Consider the following 17,638-nt stretch of genomic DNA (forward strand, 5'->3'; position numbering starts at 1 on the left):
CTTCAGTCTTATGTTTTATGTGTTTACATGTGGAAAAAAATAACTGGAATCCGTTGAATATTCATGGAAACAAATTACAATGTGTTCAAGAGAACACTACATGAGATCCACATTAAACTCAATGTGGCAAGATTTGGTGAGATGAAGCCAGAAAAAAAAATAAGGGATTGCGCAAGTGCTCAATATTAGACGTGACATGTGCAAAGCGTCAGTCCATAATTATTGTCTTTTTTAAATCGTAGCTGGTTTTCCTTGCTCACCCTGCCTTTGGCAATGATATCGTGTTGACTCATCCTGTTGAACATGGTGAACCAACTCACTGGCACGCAACATGATAATAAACACAGGCCGCGGCCATTTCTCCTACACATTCTTCTGCTCGCATAATAAGTCAGACAGTTGAAAGGAAACTTCTTTTTTTATTTGAAAAAAACAGATTACAAAACTTGACACAATTGTGAATCTACAATTTGTATAAAAAAATATATATATTTGTTATTTTTTTCAGTGCATGCCACCTAAAGTCGCACAGCAAACCCCCCGAAGTCTTCTTTCAGACTCTTACAGTCTTTTTGGAAGTAGGAGAAGAGAAAAAATAGGCGAGTTTTTGGAATGTTCTTTGTCCATACATCTCAGTGGCATCTCCAGTTTAAGGCTCGTCTTGACTGCCGAGCTCTGTTCCGGTGGAGCGTCGCGTAGCGCCCCACAGCACAGAGGCATCTGGCTCCCATCAAACGCTCCAGACCACGTGGCTAAGAGGTCTCCACGTCCTCCTCCTCCTTTTGTTTCGCAGCCGAGAGAGCTACTCTTAAGCGCCTCGTGCAGCTTAATACACAAAATGCTCATCCTATTTCAACGCTGTCCGACAACTAACAATCAACACACCTCTCTGAATCCGTCCACATACAAGCCAAACGTTTTGGTTCAGAGTTCTTGCAGAAAACATTCAACTGTATTCACCTCCATGAGAGAATGACTCCATGAAGCTCTCATGCAATCTTCAACTGCAGATATTTATGTCACATGTGTTTTTCCCTTTTACATATTGTGACCTGCATACATAAAGTACGTGCTGTACATCTGCTCACTCGACAACCGACACATGATACAGTATGTGCTCGACTAATAGTAGAAATCGTCGCCACTTCGTCACACGATGCATAGCAATGGAGGTCGTTAAAAGCTACTGTGTTACCAGGACGAGACGAGTTGTAAAGTTAAGATTGCACCTTTTTAACGCTCATCAATTATGACAACGTATTAAACACGTCGGTTTTCCCAGAGCGCTTTTTAAACACGATAAGTGCAACTTGCATACCTTACAAAATACCAAGTGATCTTTCACCCCCACTATGTCCTACACTCCTTAAATTTCTAAAATTCACGTCACATGAGGGAATCATTGATTGTGAGATATTTGCAACTCGCTTCATCAAAAGGAGCCAAAGAAAAATCACTCGTGGGAGGACAGGAACTGCTGTGGAGAAGCTACTTTGCTCGTAACCGAACAGGAAAAGAGTTTCACTTTTCTTCACGGACTGGAAACAGAGTGGCGGCTTCTCCGCGGACGTCCAAGTTCCCGTGAGCTCCGTCTCCTGAACGCTCCGCGGCTCCAGTCCCGATCCGCGACACTCCGCTGAGACCAGGTGCCGTTTATCGGAGAGTAGTAATCCAGGAGAAGACAAATCTCTTGATTTGTTTCTTTAAGTTAAGTTGATTGACGCACAGGGCGGGGCTCATGGTTCAACACGTCATGCAGCGAGGTCTCATGTTTAAAGGCTGAGGGTTGGGGTCGACCTGTAGGCAACAAAAGGGAGGAAACAAAAGAAAAAAGACACATTAGATGACGGTTAAGTAAGCAGATTATCTTGTCTGAGCAAAACATCCTTCAGCCGATACCCAGAGGTTTGTTTTTACGTAGTTACAAAATTCAGCTGTGAGCTCAAATGTCTTTGACAGGAGAAAAAAAAACTTGGGGATGTTCTATTCATCGACACAAACATGCTCGTATGCCAATAAAAACAACTAAATGGAGGGGAGGCGTTTCCAGCGTCTGGTGACTCACCTCGCTGTACACTGGCGGAGGTCTGAAGCGAAACTCTTGGAGGAACGCCATGAGGGGGCGCTCCAGAATCCCACTCAGATCCTCGGCGGGCTGCGGGACCACCGCAGTGTTACGCTGCTCGGCCTCCTCCTCTGTCACCACGGAGCAGTAATCTGGAGGAGCTGCAGGGAAAAGAGGCAGGATAAGTCCTCCGCTCGGACCAAACGGAGCAGTAAGAGTCCAAACATTAAGCTGCTAAGTCATCGCTGGAGTTAAAACTCTTGAAAAACAACTTAACATTCGCCGACTTTTGCACTAACAAACACTGATTTGACCTTTGCTGAATCAAATCCTTTGTTTCTAACCGTTGGCATCCGACTGGCATTTTGCCATCAGTGATGCTCAGTATGCAGACTGTTTTCTTCGTGAATTTGTTTTGCTATTTTGCAAGACCTTAAGTGCAAATATCTTTGGACATTAATAGCTACAGATTATATAAACGGTGAAACAAGACAATAGTGAGTCTGTACTGCTTTTGCTCACTCTTGAGGATCATGTGTTGATCTGCCCGGCCTGAAAAAGACCTCCCAACAATCCCACATGTGTAATAAAACAAAGGACAATCAAGAAAAAGATTGTCGCGTTTGCGTCTATATTTAGTAACCGAGCTCCTCTGCACATCGAGACCTGCACATCTCCGTCGGTCAGTCGCTGCGGTATTAAAAAAGGAGACTTACGCTCGGGCTGCTCGGGGATGGCCATGCGCAGCCACTCCAGGTTGCAGCTGTACTGGCTGCTGACGCTGGACGTCCGGCTGCCGAAGGGATGGAGAGGGATGGTACCGATGACCAGCGGCAGCTCCAGACACAGCTTGGACGACCCGGGAACATCAACGCAAATCTGGTGGAAGGAACGCGTGGAAACTTTTAGCGAAATCGGGGTAAGGTGCCGCAGCAGCGTGCACAAAAAAGGAGGGGAAATGCAGCGTTTGAATTCCCGAAAAAGAAATAAAAGCTCACCTTGAGCATGTACTCCACTTTGATGATGCGGCACTGCAGGATGGAGGGGCCCACAGGCGGGATCTTTATGGCGCGACCGTGCCACGTCTCCCTGCATCTGGCCCCCACGATGTCGCCGGACAGCGTGCCCACCACCGCCCGCTTCTGCTTCATGGTGCCGCGGGCGATGAACGTCTGCGTCTGGGTGATGTAGGCTTTGGGCACGACCGATCTGGAGGTAGAGTTGTCGAACTCCGCGAAGACGGGTATCACCTCACCTGGGGAGAGGGGAAAGCATAGTTAGAAATTGCAGACGCATCTAATCTGGCCTAAAAAAAGTGTGTGTTTTTTAAAGAGGGCGTTTTTCTCGGTGGGAGTCCCTCACCTGGTGTGTAGCCTTTGCGGTCGATCTTTGCACTTATGGACACCTGTCCGAAGTTGCGGTACCACGCCCGAGCCATCTTGTCCTTCGCTCCGGCCTGTGGCGCCTGCGATCGAGGAAAAAGTGCATCAAAACACACGGAAAATCCCGAAGAGTGTAATGATATACATCATGAAACGTGAGGGCGGAGGCGCTCACCAGGAAGGCCGGCGTGTTGATGTCAATGGGCTCGATGACCGTGAACTCCTTCTTGATCTTCCTGACGGTGGCCCACGGCCGGTGCAGCTTCACTTTGACCCAGTAGCGGATGCTGCCGTGTTTCCCCTCAAAGGAGGTGACCAGCGTCTCCTCGGGCAGCTGGAAGCTGAAAGGGAACTCATGTCTGCCGGCAGGGAGGATGGACACTTCACCATTATCTGAAGGGAGGAGATGAAAAAGATGGAAATTAAAGTTACAGTTCATTCACTTGTTGTTTCGGCGATTGTCTGGCGGCGCAATTCAATCTTAAAAAGATGTCTAAATCTTGACTGGGATGGATTATCTAATTATATGTGACGTCGAGTTTTCTTTAGAAATCCACGTAAATGGAGTTGACATCGTGAGCGAGTAGGAACAGATTTTAAAAGCGTGACTCGCTGCAATAGAAATCTCTCTGTCTTTCTGTGCAATCACATGGCTTCAGCGCTTGCTCAGAGGGGCGGGACCTCCTCCATTGTGCTGACTGAGAACATGTTTTCCTCAAGCTGTATTATATAGCACGTCTCAACTGCACTGTTTTTCTCGCTCTCCCCCTTGCTGCACAGGTCCAGGAACACGTGTTTGCGTTTAACCGACTCTTGCGTTTAGGTTCCCTTTGTTGGCTGGAAGCTCCTTCTTGATTAAAATAACAATACTGTCACTGTGTAATCCTCTTAATAGGTCAAGTAGGCTGTTATGAGCTTTCTCTTGTGAGTTTATGTGCACAGAAAAGGAACTTTTGAACATCACCAACATTCTTCGTCCGTGTGTTTTTTAATAAAATACAAAATCAAAAACATACTAACTAAACATTGCAAGAAAACATAAAAACTGGCAAAGCCCTGAGTGTGATTTGAATGTCTACACAGTCAAGAGCAAAATAACTCGATGAATGAAGGCAAAAAGCTGAGGCTCTGCCACACCACCGTGCAGAAAAACAACCCTGGAGTTTCTTCGAAGGAGGAAAAGTCTTCCGTCAGGACTTTTATTCAACAGATGCTGTCACAATGAGTGCAAAGACAGCTGTTGCAACACATTTTGCTCTCTTCATATATATAGGAGTGGCTTTTTTATAATTGTATATTGAGTTATGACTAACAACATAACTTCTCACATGGGAGAAAAAAGAACAAATGGTACTAAAAAAATGCCTTTGTCGATGAATGACCAGACCTCTGAGGGCTTGTTTACTGCAGTTTCTGAATCTGTGTGCTCAGTTTGACTTTTTCAGGGAAGTAGCAAACAAAGAAATCAGCTCTCGAAAGGCTCTTAAAGTGATGTTTGACTTCATTTAAAGCATTGGGTAATCCAGTCTTATTTTTTTTTAAAGAATAAAGTCAAAGCTAACCCAAAAGTTAGAATTGACCCACACCAGACATGAATACAACCAGAAAAAGCACTCATGATCCGTTTAACTCTCACACTTCATTATGAAACACTATTCCCAGCTTGCAGACACACAACCCAGTGTTCCCATCCAAGCAAACCACTTTCCCTCTTGTCTCAATCGTGTGACATATCCTCAATGAAAAGGGGCACGCTAGTTTTGCTCCTCCACTTGCTGACAACAGCTTTACAGACGGACACAAGGGCGCACAGTCGGTGCTCTCGCACCCCGAGCACAGCGCCTGCAGAGCGGACTGACCTGCCTGCAGCAGCACCTCTCTCCGGTTCAAGTACTCCACCTCGTCGCTGTAGTTCTGGGTGTACGCGGTGCTGGAGCCGGCGGACCGGGACTCGGTCCAGTGGACTTTAGCGAAACCTTCCGCGTGGAGCTTCAGGGACTCCACCCGGCTCTCCCCGGACAGGTCCACCACCACCCGGCCGGACACCACGTCCCCGCTGCTGAACACCGGAGGACAGTCCACCTCCAGGGAGTCGAAGACGACGTCAAACTTTTTCAACTTGTCGAAAATCATGTCTGCAAGGGTTGTGCAACGTCCTCTCCAACGCAACGTGAGTGTATCCTGTGTTCTTGTTATCCGCAGTTTATATATATATATTTTTTTAAAAAGTGTTCTCAAAACTGCGGAAGACTTTCATTCACTTGGTTAAAGCTCAAACTGTGGAGCACCTTGTGTCTGTCGGCCCTATTTGCAGTCTGAGAAAGTGGGCGGGTTCTCCAAATGCATTATGTAAGGCCTCGAGAGAGAGAGACACACACAGGGTTGAAGGCTGGTGCTGCCTTCAGGTGATCCTCCGTGGGACAGACTTTTCAGTGCTGCACTTGTGACGTAAGACATGTGGCTGCATGTGGCTTATTCATTTCGGTCAAAACAACAACAAAACTAGTCAGGAAAGTTTCAAACAGGGAAACGGAGAAGACTTTTCAACAAACACTACAGCAGCGGTTTGCAACGATAAAACACTCTACTCTGTATGTGTGTGTGTGTGTGTGTGTGTGTGTGTGTGTGTGTGTGTGTGTGTGTGACCAAGCTCGCCGCCTTTTGTGACAAGTGTCACAAAATTACTTTTTTGGTGGGTTGTTGTTTTGTTGCATGTATAACAACAATCTCATCGGGGCCTTCATTTACTGCTCAACCTTCAATTATCACCTCTTTTTTCTTCTTCCTGTATATCAATCATAGACTATATTAGAAGATATTAACAGGCTGTCTGCGTGGTGTAAGAGGAGGAACAACAGAAACAAGGCATTAGAACAAGTCCGGACAAAGGCCGAGAACAAAACAACGTCGTGACGTAAACAATGACAAAACACACACGTTTTACGACCTCAGGTTGAAATGTAACACACTTGAGAATGACATCTTGACAACTTCGGGGTCAAGAAAAAACTCCTACTTTGTCAGTCCTACTTCCAACTTATGTGCAACATTCATCAAAAACAAATCCCCATATTTCCGGACCGGGCCTGAAAGCAGCATAATAAACATGCAGACTGGGTGTGGAGGCAGCAGAGAGGAAAACAGGGCCTGCTGGTGATTGATGGTTACAGGTTCTGAGAAGAAAACAGACTTACTGAACATGCCTCCGTCTGGCAGAGATCCGCCCTGCACAGCTCAGAGGGAAAAAGTTCACTCTGTACCAAAAGCTGTTTACTCTACTTCTTCCATGTTTTTTTTTTTAACATACCACTTCACAGCTCAGGCACATGTGGAAACCACACAGCTCCACAAGCATGCAACGTATGCCACCGAATCCACTTATGAAAAACAACTGCAGTTATACTCCAATAATAAAAAAAGGGGACACCACGCAAGGAAATCCCTGTGAGATGAAAACATGGGGACTAGTAGGCCTTTTGAATCATGAAGCACATACACAGACTTTTCTCAACAACTTAACTTCCAACATTTGCAAACAAAAGCAAAATCAGAGCCGAATGCATTTGTTCTTCCCAAACGCCGCTGCAGTGAATTAAACAAAACCCCACCCACAAAAAACACGACTTAAATTTTAAACCGGGTTACTCTCATCATTCAATTATTAAAAAAAAGGGAACAAAAATCAAGTCTGCTCTCAGAAAAACAAAGTTGTTTACTCCTTTGTTCCGAAGAAGTTAGCTCATCAGTGCCACCAACTGGCGACGTGGAGGCAGAGAGCAACGGCTGCAGGACGACCAGGATGTTTTTACGCCGCCTGAACAGGACAGGAGATGTGTGTGAATCTGGGGAAAGACAGTGCTCACAGAAAACAGAAAACTGCATTTAGGCCTCTGGGTTTTTCTTCTAAATGAGCATCCCCCTCACTGCTAACATACTCCTTGAAGGTTAGCATAAAAGTAGAAACTACAAATAGATTCCCTACATCTTCCTATGGGTGTAATCAGCTTCTCATCAGCAGCTCATATTATCATATTCTGTCATTTTTGGTTATCATTGTCAGTTTTTGCAGGAGGTGACTGTGACCTGGAGTGGAATATAGCCCAGCACGCCACCTGCTGGAGAGCAGGCGCAGCAGCGTAGCTGGACCAGGTCTCCCTGCCGCGCGGTCCTGATAAGGCCAACATGCGGGCGTAAGCGAAGAAGGATGAGCCTGATAAACGCTCCCACTCTGTATGATCACCCCCAATTCATACTGGAAGACGGTTACCACTGCAGCAGGCTAAAGCAAACATTCATCCCCACAAGTTTCTGCTTGTTTACCCAAAGGCCAGCTGATTGCACAACATTGTTGATCAAATATTAACATTGAAGCACTCTATACTTGAGAGCAAAGCAGGGCTTAAGGCCTTTTAATTCCTTACTGGTATTTGCATGAGAAACAACCAACAACTCCTAAAAAAACCTGAAACGATTCCCAAAAACACAACCGTTTCTGCTCAAACTGGACCGACTCTCGGATACATTAAAAAGGAACAACAATCTGCTTCAAAAAGATTGCTTATGAGACGATAAAAAAAGACAAACGAGGTGAAAATGACGTCATGGTGTGAAATGTCTGGAGAGCGGCGGCGACAGGCTGCGTGTCGAAGGAGAACAGGGCCGAGCGGAGCGCGTGTTGTTTTCACGGTCGCCCTGACAATGCGTCCCGCTAATATTAAACAGCTCCACCTTCCTCTTCCTCTTCTGCTCCCCGTTCTCCTCGCTTCTTGTCCAACGTAAACAGAATCAAGCGCAACATCCTTTTTTTTCTCTACTTGTCAGCATTTATATTCACTGCAAGCCCGATGGCTTTCACACGCAAAACTAACAGTCAATACAACCGATTATGTTCCTGAGAGGATTTAGATTTTATACATATATTTATATGAGAAGGTTGAAGCCTTTGCAAAAATAGGACTGTTATTTCTTCTGTTTGTTTCTTGGACTGATTGTCAGATAACATTGGTCTCCACAGACTGACAGTCTGAGAGACATTTGCAGGTCAAACCACTCACACACTGACAGCACCGTCGCCTCTCTGCCGGTAGCAATTGTCCACAATCCAGAAAATTGGCAGAAGAGTCAGGCGCATGTTTATTATTATTTCATATCTTATTTATTTTGGTACTTGATAACCAGCTGCATTTGAAAAAAAAACGTATCATTGTGGCTCCAAATTTACTCAAAGGAAGTCTGCAGATAAACAAGAAGGATTTGTACAGACAGATTGGTGCAGATTTCCCATCATCAAGTTACGGTAATGTTTTTATTTCTATTTTTTATGCCGGTCTGAGAAAGGTAGCAGTTAGAAAATATATACATTTCAGCTCTGTAAATGACAGGTTTAATATTTCATACCATATCGTTTTATTTAGGCTGAAGTGTGGGCTAAAAAAAAAAAACACATACAAAAACGTCCCTAATGCACTTAAAACCACAGCAGACACACACACACACACATGTTGCAGCAGCAATGAGACAAACTACAGCAACTCATTTCCACATATTTGTGTATTCTGCAAACGCAACAACAACACAAACCCTGCTCTTATCTGAGACTGCAAGGCTCTAACGGCCATTCATACAGTATTTACTGGTCCAACCAGACCAGGTAAAGTCAAACCAGATACTGTTTACGAAGCATCTAATGAAACATTAACCACCCGCTACAGTTTATTTACTCCACTACTTTGGTCTGTATTCTTTGGCTGTCTGCTTCCACACTGGGGGACGGCTTTATGTCCTGAACAACACAGCAATCAGTAAACTGCCTGTGTTTAAGTAATTTATTTGGTGTTTAATGTTAGGATAAGTTATCTCGCAGATGTATCTGGACGAGCCAGTGTTGACTTCTCTCCCTGGTTTCAATGCAACGCATTATTATTTTATTTATTTTTGCAAACTACAGCAACTCCAAGACGCAGTGGCTACCAGCTGGCACATTAAAGAGCAAATCAGCAGTTTTATACCACATTATTCAGACTGGAGACAGAACCTTTATGTCAGCCAGCTGCAATACATGCTGATGCACAGTTACTATGTATATCACAGCAAAGCTACAGTGATGGACGATATCTTACGATAATGAGACGCTGATACAGTAGCAGACGAAAAGAAAAGACAAAAACTACAACAAGGTCAGTACAAAGTATATATATAAAAGGCCCCAATTGTATAAAAAAAGAAGGCACTGTTCTCAATGTTCAAATAATCGTAGCTGACAGGTTATTTCAAGTCAGTTTTGAATTGTAGTCTTCCCCCGAACAAGCACTTTTAAAATAAATATAGTTCAACCCACAGATTATATTAACCATACGGGGGTTTTAGCACCATCCACGGGCTTAACCACTGACCTCTGATCAGATGCTGTCGCTTCCTGAAGTATGTGATCTTGGAGGTGTAGTCGTTATAGACGGAGTTCATGCCCCGGTTCTCCAGCCAGTGGGCCGTGGCCACCCCTCTGCCCTGCACCTTCATCGACTGCACCCTGGTGTCCCTCCGGAGCTCCAGGACCACCTGGCCGGACACCACCTCCCCGCCGGTGAACGCTGCATCAGCCGGACCATCCAGCTCCAGCTTGAAAGACTTGATGGACTTCAACATCGTTCCTTAAAGGGGAGACAGTTCAGCAGTTTGAGAAGGCTGAGGCAGTAACACCGTGTCTGTTGTCTGCTGTCTGTCTGTCTGCATGCATGTCTTGTATATTTCTTTTTTTTTCTGTTTGTTTTCATTTTTTAACATCTGCCTCTCGGGACTACAGATGGAAAATAGCCTCTTGGCTAACTCCGGCACTTTTTACAGAAATGTTTTTATTAATGTGTACCGTCCCCTTATTAAATAAACCATTATCAACAAATACATGGTGTACAGAAATGAAACACATTGATATATTTTGCTATTCGTATTAGTATATTGTGTTGTTGGTGTAGTTGGGTGGTTCTGACATGCCAGAGCCCTGCAAGTAGCTACTGTTTGTATAAATGTGCAATAAGATAACAACTAAATGTAACATGTTTCTCTTTGATCTTGAACTACCTGACAAACAAAAACGGTTACTAGTAAGTTTTCTGATATGCAGACACAGTTTTACATTTCACCAATACATAAGCACAAAAAAAACACATTTGCCAAATAGGTGAACAAATTCAGTCTGAGAGCATATGAGGTCAAACAAGAGCAATAACTGAACGTCTACTTTCAGTCAACAAAACGTAGATATTGTAATAATAACTGACATCATGATTACTATTAAGTCTAACACTGTTTTAAATATTCTGTTAATTAACCGGCCGGTGTGTGTTCATGTTTTTTTTATTTTTTTAATGAATTTCCTTGACGGGTCTCAGCCAATCAGGGTTGAGAGCCGCGACGACGTTTTATGAATACAGCTGTGAGCGTCGAGTTGATGTTCAATATATATATATATATGTATATATATTTTAAACTCACCGGCAGCACTGCAGCAGCGTCGTGTTCCTCTGGAGACAACAAGCCAGACTGCTCAGTCAATCAAAGCCCAGCCTTTTATAAACGAGACAAGTTTGAGCGGCCAGAGACACAGCAGCTCTGTTTCTGTGTCTCACGCCACTGAGAGAGCACGCGAGTCACGTCCGCCCACTTTACCACTGAGGAGACAGCCGAGCTCTGAGAGGAAGAGGAAGAGGAAGAGGAGGAGGGAAGAAGAAGAAGAGGAAGAGGAGGAGGGGGGACAGCGTGGAATGGCTGTACGGCATAGCAAGGGGGATTTCCGGCTATACATTTCACATTTAAAGCGCCTTTACCGTGTTTCTTCTCTATTCTATAATTTCATCCCACTTGTTTACATCGTTGAGCAGAATATTAACATATTTATTACAGATTCTCGTAAAGTAACGTTTTAAAGACGCATAAATTAGAATTGGACCGTCGACTTGATTTTTGTTGTTTTTTGTGTAGGCTTTTATTTTGAAGGCACTGTGTCGTTTTCAATTGAAAACGGTTCAATCATATGTTCTCCTTCTCTATTGTGAAAACATACAGAAATAAAGTATAGAACAGACGTAGCCTGTGATGAGATACTTACATAATGCCTATGTAAAGAAGTATTTCACAAAGTTTTACAGCAATGTGCTAAATGTACAAAAAGAAAAAGGATAAAAACAAAACAAAATGTGGCCTACTATAAATTTGAACAACCATTGTGCCGGTTTTTTTTTTTTAAATAATGTGCCTCAGCTTTTCAAACCTCTTACGATCATTATAGTTTACATTTTCATGACATGCTAAAACTTTTTAATTTGCAAACTTTTTTCATGAGTAAGCCAATTAAAAATGACATTTCATATGGAGAAAAAAAATCTAAACACTGAATAATTCAGTAAGAGGCATTTCTTATCTGAATTTTATCACTGTAATATACTACAGTGCTCATATGCATAATAATTCTGCTGAGATTTGTGCATGAAGTGTGTTTTAATGTCTATAACAGTATTGAACAAATATGCAAGGTCATCCCAAAACAACCTGCTCACACACTACTGCTTTTAAATGACCAGGTGCACAAAGTATGGTATGAAATATGTAAACTGTTATATTGTTTTCTTACATGCCACAGTCTTAAATTAACATATCAGGCTGTAAATGAATCTGTATTTGGCATGATTCCTGGAAGAACAGGAAGGCAAACTCAAACAACAGTTGTCCGGTCTATTCCGGGGTTAAAAGTCCTCGCAGCTGTACACCTTGGACCTGAGCTGACATTCCAGCCCACCTGGACTGCTGCCTTTCACCAGGTTGATGAACTCCAGATTCAATGTGTTTGCCAGCAAGTTTATGAGCTGAGACTGCATCTTATTCCTTTAACAGCATATATTGCTTTTACAGAGCTTTTTTTGGTCAGTCATGCTCGAATGAGGGGATGAGGATCTTTCTCCATAACCTTCATAGCAGTTCGCATTGACAGTGTAAACAATGTTGAAGGTCAGTCAAGTTCCTTCCTGGCCTAAATATGACAGGCCAGGTTGAAGTTTATGTTTAAGCCACCTAACTGCTAAAGCTGAACTTGCACACTGCTTCAATATTTCACACTCTGATGGCCCCCGAACTGTTCTTGGTAAATAGTGATACAGTTTTAGCTCAATAAGATTATCATTCATCTGCAATTCATTGGAAAACACAATACTGAGTAATGATATGACAGAGTAGCTTTAGTGGATGCATGCTTAAAATTTAAAGGAGTTATTTATCTCTGTAAGTCCCTGTTTCTTATTGGAATTACAATTTACTTCGAGGCCACTAGATAAAGACTAATGTAACCAATAAAATGATTTATGTGCACAGTAAGAAAAGGTCACGGTGAGAAAACAGTATACTTGTATACAAAACTCAGAACTGCTGCCACTGCTTTTTAATGCTAAACTGCATATTATTTATAAGTTTGTTATAGTTTGTACAGCAACAGTAGCACTTTGTAGATAGGGAAACATTTATGTCGAATATGCTGCATATTCAAAACGCATTTGACTTTGTATCTTTCATCAGGAGTTGAGCAAGAACAAAGGAGCAAGTGACTAAGTGTTTTTTCTCTGTCACTTTATGAGAAATTTAGTGCAGGATGGACTTCTGCTAAGAGGCTGCAAGATCAGAGGTTTGGTTGTGTAGTGTTCACTGTGGGTGGTGGTGACGTGCTGATGAGCCAGAGGAAATCTGATGTTGCCCTGTGATTAACAGGAAAAGAGGCAGACACAATCATATTATTAAATACAATTATGCTAAGCGATGAGAAATATAGGAAACCATATACAAAGAGATATGATAAGCAGCATTATTAAATGTGAGACCTACTGATACTACCACAAGTATACCTGTTTTTACTCACTACCATGAGGCTACAGGGATAAACATGTTTGTCCAAAGCTAGCATCATAAAACAAGTTCTATAGCAAACAAAACTTAATGATACTTACAAGATAATCTTTATAAATAAACACTGTGATCAAAACTGATTTTTAAAGCATGAATGCAATTGACAGAAATAAAAAGCCTACATTTGGTGACAACTAAAACATATGTAATAGCTTCAAAATTCACAAGTGGGAATATTATATTAAGACTAAAACTTTAAATAAGCTTGTGTTAATCACTGACATTATTTCAGGCATTCAACCACAAAAAAACTTTCCAAAAAACCCACTGACCTCGAGATGAGGGAAAGGGAAGTGCAAAAATGTTAACTAATTTCCGTGTTTTAGGACTCATTCCTGCAGCACTTGTTTCCATTTCCATATTATTATTTTCAACTACTATTTTGCTTCTATGACAACAGCTACCACTGCTGCCACTGCTACTATCACAATTACACAGGTGAGTCAGTGGGGGGCATTTTTGATTTCATTTTGGGATCTCTCACCTTCTGCTGTGACGGACAAGGCTGCTGTCTGCTGGTCTTCAAAGGGAGGTAATGAGCCTTACTGGTGCTGGTTTCCCACTTGTGTTCTGCCGGACACATTAAACACAGTTAATGTCGACATGTACCTCCCTTTAAACACACAAAAAGCAACTGATCCATCACCTGGTCCACTCAGTATGTTGCTTGACAGCTGGACGACCGCTCTGGCTGGCTCTCCGTCCTGTTTGCTGTAGTGTTCTTTGGCCGTGGTTGAGTAGTACTGGCCCGACAGGCAGGGTGGGCTGAACTGGACATGGCTCTTGGTCATCCGGTCAGCCCCTGACGCATGAACTGGACAGTCTGAGTGGTTCACCTACAGGCGGGATCACACATTAAACTAAAGGGGAAACTGTTCACTTGTATGTTTAAAGCACCACATATACCGATACTATTATAAACACAAATAGTGATGCAGAAGATGTGTTATCTCACATCAGAGAAGGTGATTCTATTGGTGGTGAAGGACATCCTCTCTTTGTTGCGCCCCGTGTCGGTATCCCCCTCGGGTAAGGAACTGAAATTTTCGTCCCTCTTTACGAAAATGACTGGCTCTGCTTGGATGTAAACCAAATCCAGGCAGAATAGCTGAGTGAGATTAATGGAGTTGCATTTCTGTTTCAATAGTGTGTTTGATTGGTTTAGATTAGGATGTACTGTATGTAAGACAAATTGTGAAATGTAAAAATGTAAGGTCTTCCCCTAATGAACACTGTTCATTGCAGTTAGCACAACACAATATATGCTTTGAACAGTTTATTCACATATAGTAAACAGTACAAACATGAGTTCAAATGTATTTTTAAAATGATTTTACATTTGTTCTTTGCCCTTTTGGGGACCTCTTAAGCATTTAGGCAGCTGCTAGGTTTCCTTGCAGCGTGTGTCGTTACTTAAAGCAACGAAGATGTCTTCATTTTAAAGTAATAGCTCTGAATTGTCAGTTCACAAGAATGAAAACTTTTGGCTAAAACCTGTCCGGACATTAAGACAGAAAACACTCACCCGTCTTGTGGTGACAAAAGTCTTCTCTGGTTGTGCACGACCATAAGTTCTTGGAGAAATGTTCAAGGTTGAGCTTCAAACGCTCCTTCACTATAGGAGGCCTGTTTAACAAAAACATGTCAGAATAATGCTTTTATTATATTTGTTTTGGGGTAAATTTAACCCCAATTAATGTAAGCTTTAAAAGAGTGATACTAACAATTCTGAAAAGTTTTTTTTGGAGAATTTTGTTTCAAACAAATATCAATTTTAGCATGTAAGATGCCCCAAACGTCTGGCATCCCTCATCAAAGCATGCAGTGAACCAAGAGAGGTCTGAACACAGAGATCTGACGGATGACAGCAGCCCCTATAGCTTGTGTTTATTCCACAGTTTTACGACTGAGTTTGTATTGGATGTGAACTGAATGACCTGAAAGGAGTTTTTCCAGCGGGCCAGATGAATGACGCAGCATGGGTTGTCTCCCTCTCTAAAATCTTCACAGGATCACCCAGAGCCACTGAGCACTCCTGAAGAAAGAACATGTGAATAACTGTCACAGTCTAAGCAAATAACACCAATTTTATGGACCGCTTCAAAACAATTGTCAATATTATGACTATACTCTAAAATGCTGGTACTCCAGGTGTATCTTCCCTTAGCATGCACAGCTGTTTGACTCAGCGGTTTGACCTCAGTCGGTCTCTGAAGTCAGAGAAAATTGTTTATCTGTATGGGTTTCGAAAAGTAAAACTAAATCTTTAAAGTCAAAGTCATTCATTCTCACTAAAATGCAGAGGGATGGAGGTCGGAAGAAATAAACTTAAATACATACAAAACGTAGTCTGGTAAATCTTAACGTTTTGGAGCAGTTTTTAGCCTCAGAGCTGATGATGTTTTATTTAAAGATGTGCTAATGTGTCTGCTGCTCATTTAAAAATAAGAAAAACAAGTAAGCAGGCAAGATGGATTCTACATTACATCTGAGCTCAAGCAAAGGTTGAAATGGATTCCAGAGTAAACACTATTTTGAGAATATGTGTTTTCATTGTGACTTTAAATATTAACATATAAATCGTATGGCAACCGTTTCCCTCTAGAGTCTGCTGGGTTTCATTCAAGTGTCTGGTTGGATATAAAAAATCCTATTTGATCACGATAGCTCATTCCCAACATCTGCTGTATTACCTTTTCCACAGGTTTATCTGCTCTGCCCAAGGCTCCCTGGAAGGTGTTGTTGTAATGGGAGACAAAATTTTGACAGCGCTTGTCCCCTTTGATTGTCGGGAAACCCTCGACTATAGAGAACATTTAAAATTACATTCTGCTGAACTGCCACATAGATTCTCTCATTATTATTTATGACAAGTCAATAATGTTGACATTAATCATGTGCTTTAGCACTGAATATGTTTTGTTTAATGCAAAAATGAAATGGTCACTTACCTAGATGTTTAGCCGTGGCTTTTACAACAGGACAGAAAGGGTGTGGGGTGTAGGAGTCTTTGATGGTGCTTTCTGGGAGTCGTCCCACATGCTGGATCTTCTCGATGCCGTCTGTGGGTCGGATGAGAGTCGCAGGGGGGTGGAAGGACTTGGGCTGTAATTTCTGGGACTGTGTGGTGAGCAAAGCCGGCTCTTCGGGGTCTGTTTGCATCTTGGAGTTGGTGTGAAGCTCAGTTCAGCGCGGGGTACAGGTGATCTATGGCAATGTGGAAGGATACACCGTTGCCTCTGCAGGTACTCCTTGATATATAGCTCAAGTCCTTGTGGTCCACCAGGTGTTTTTTTGTTTTTTTTTGTCACTGCAGTAATATTGTTTACCATCCTTGTCCGCCTTACTATACTGTAACTCTTTGGTTAAGCTAGCCACCGTAATATGCAGCAGGTGAACGTGCTACAATGCCTCACCATGGAAACCTCTGTTCTGTGGAACATGATGATGTTGATACTGTTGCTGCTCCTGCAGAGACACAAGCTCATGCCATGGTGTCCTATTACCTGGCCACGTGCAATCAGTGGACTGGACACACAATATTCACATTTTATTCCACAACACAGTTCACAAAAATAAATCCTCACCCTTAAGTAATAACAGAAAATAATTAAAAAAAATTCCTGGTTTGCTTGGACTGCTTACCCTTTTCATGATTCCCGCATCATGATTCGTCGTGCATTTGAGCACACAGTATATATAAAAATGTAGTGCATTTTTTTATTTAAAACAATAATAATAATACCTTTATGTGTACAGCACTGCTATATAAATAAAGTTATTATTATTAGCTCTAATTATTACATGCTATAATAGCACCTTTAAAAACAAAGTTTACAAAGTTCTCTACAGAGAAGCAAAGCATAGACATAACTTAAATACCTGTAAAAAGTAGAAAACCAACAAACAACAACATAAAATATTCAAACAAAAACAGGGGAACAAAAGAACTGCATAATAGATCATAGAAGGTCTAAAAATGTAATGAAATTACACAGTATTTGCCTGCTCTACTTGCCCAAATTGATACTTTATGCTGTTTTGTCCATGCACGTTCAAAATACAACAGTAGGTGTCAGTCACTTGTAGAATAGTCATGCCCAGCCACGTACACACTACAGTGAATCTGGAACATAAAATTAAAATAATAACAATAATCTAATATATTTTTGGACCATACGATTAAAAACTGTTCCTCCTTCCGACCCATATGTACTATACATTTGTTGTTTGGCAGAACTTTTGACAT

At 42.3% G+C, this 17,638-nt stretch overlaps 2 protein-coding genes across 4 annotated transcripts; both read right to left on the bottom strand.

Annotated features, from left to right (window-relative positions):
• Positions 1–491: 491 nt before the first annotated feature.
• Positions 492–11,069, bottom strand: arrdc2 (arrestin domain containing 2). 2 transcript variants are annotated; one of them, XM_068589782.1, is made up of 8 exons: positions 10,936–11,069; positions 9,840–10,094; positions 3,623–3,840; positions 3,428–3,530; positions 3,064–3,320; positions 2,782–2,944; positions 2,066–2,226; positions 492–1,797 (listed from the first exon to the last, which is right to left on the bottom strand). In XM_068589782.1, exons 2-8 carry the CDS (start codon positions 10,087–10,089, stop codon positions 1,744–1,746), a joined length of 1,206 nt encoding a protein of 401 aa, XP_068445883.1. In that variant the 5' UTR covers positions 10,090–10,094; positions 10,936–11,069; the 3' UTR covers positions 492–1,743. The 2 variants fall into 2 exon arrangements, with proteins under 2 accessions (XP_068445883.1, XP_068445882.1); XM_068589781.1 differs by lacking the exons at positions 9,840–10,094; positions 10,936–11,069 and adding an exon at positions 5,307–5,913.
• A 1,970-nt stretch (positions 11,070–13,039) lies between these two features.
• LOC137793638 (uncharacterized) lies at positions 13,040–17,107 on the bottom strand. Of its 2 annotated transcripts, none has more exons than XM_068589909.1 (9): positions 17,035–17,107; positions 16,341–16,917; positions 16,083–16,192; positions 15,327–15,424; positions 14,915–15,015; positions 14,345–14,466; positions 14,036–14,225; positions 13,874–13,959; positions 13,040–13,181 (listed from the first exon to the last, which is right to left on the bottom strand). In XM_068589909.1, exons 2-9 carry the CDS (start codon positions 16,549–16,551, stop codon positions 13,053–13,055), a joined length of 1,047 nt encoding a protein of 348 aa, XP_068446010.1. In that variant the 5' UTR covers positions 16,552–16,917; positions 17,035–17,107; the 3' UTR covers positions 13,040–13,052. The 2 variants fall into 2 exon arrangements, with proteins under 2 accessions (XP_068446010.1, XP_068446011.1); XM_068589910.1 differs by having other exon boundaries at positions 14,345–14,463; positions 17,035–17,102.
• Positions 17,108–17,638: the final 531 nt, after the last annotated feature.

This window comes from Clinocottus analis, unplaced genomic scaffold (assembly GCF_023055335.1).
Source record: "Clinocottus analis isolate CAN_PGR_092001 unplaced genomic scaffold, fCliAna1.0.p SCAF_23, whole genome shotgun sequence".
Classification (NCBI taxonomy): Eukaryota; Metazoa; Chordata; class Actinopteri; order Perciformes; family Cottidae; genus Clinocottus; species Clinocottus analis.

Bases quoted from the DNA above. Each gene is read 5' to 3' on its own strand.
- arrdc2 (XM_068589781.1), bottom strand. From the start codon at position 5,580: ATGATTTTCGACAAGTTGAAAAAGTTTGACGTCGTCTTCGACTCCCTG. The intron at 2,945-3,063 runs GTGAGCTTTTAT...TCCTTCCACCAG, and splicing joins AAGTGGAGTACATGCTCAAG to ATTTGCGTTGATGTTCCCGG. The intron at 2,227-2,781 runs GTAAGTCTCCTT...TTTTCCCTGCAG, and splicing joins CATCCCCGAGCAGCCCGAGC to CTCCTCCAGATTACTGCTCC.
- LOC137793638 (XM_068589909.1), bottom strand. From the start codon at position 16,551: ATGCAAACAGACCCCGAAGAGCCGGCTTTGCTCACCACACAGTCCCAG. The intron at 13,960-14,035 runs GTGATGGATCAG...TGTGTCCGGCAG, and splicing joins CAACATACTGAGTGGACCAG to AACACAAGTGGGAAACCAGC. The intron at 13,182-13,873 runs GTGAGAGATCCC...TGTTAATCACAG, and splicing joins CTTGTCCGTCACAGCAGAAG to GGCAACATCAGATTTCCTCT.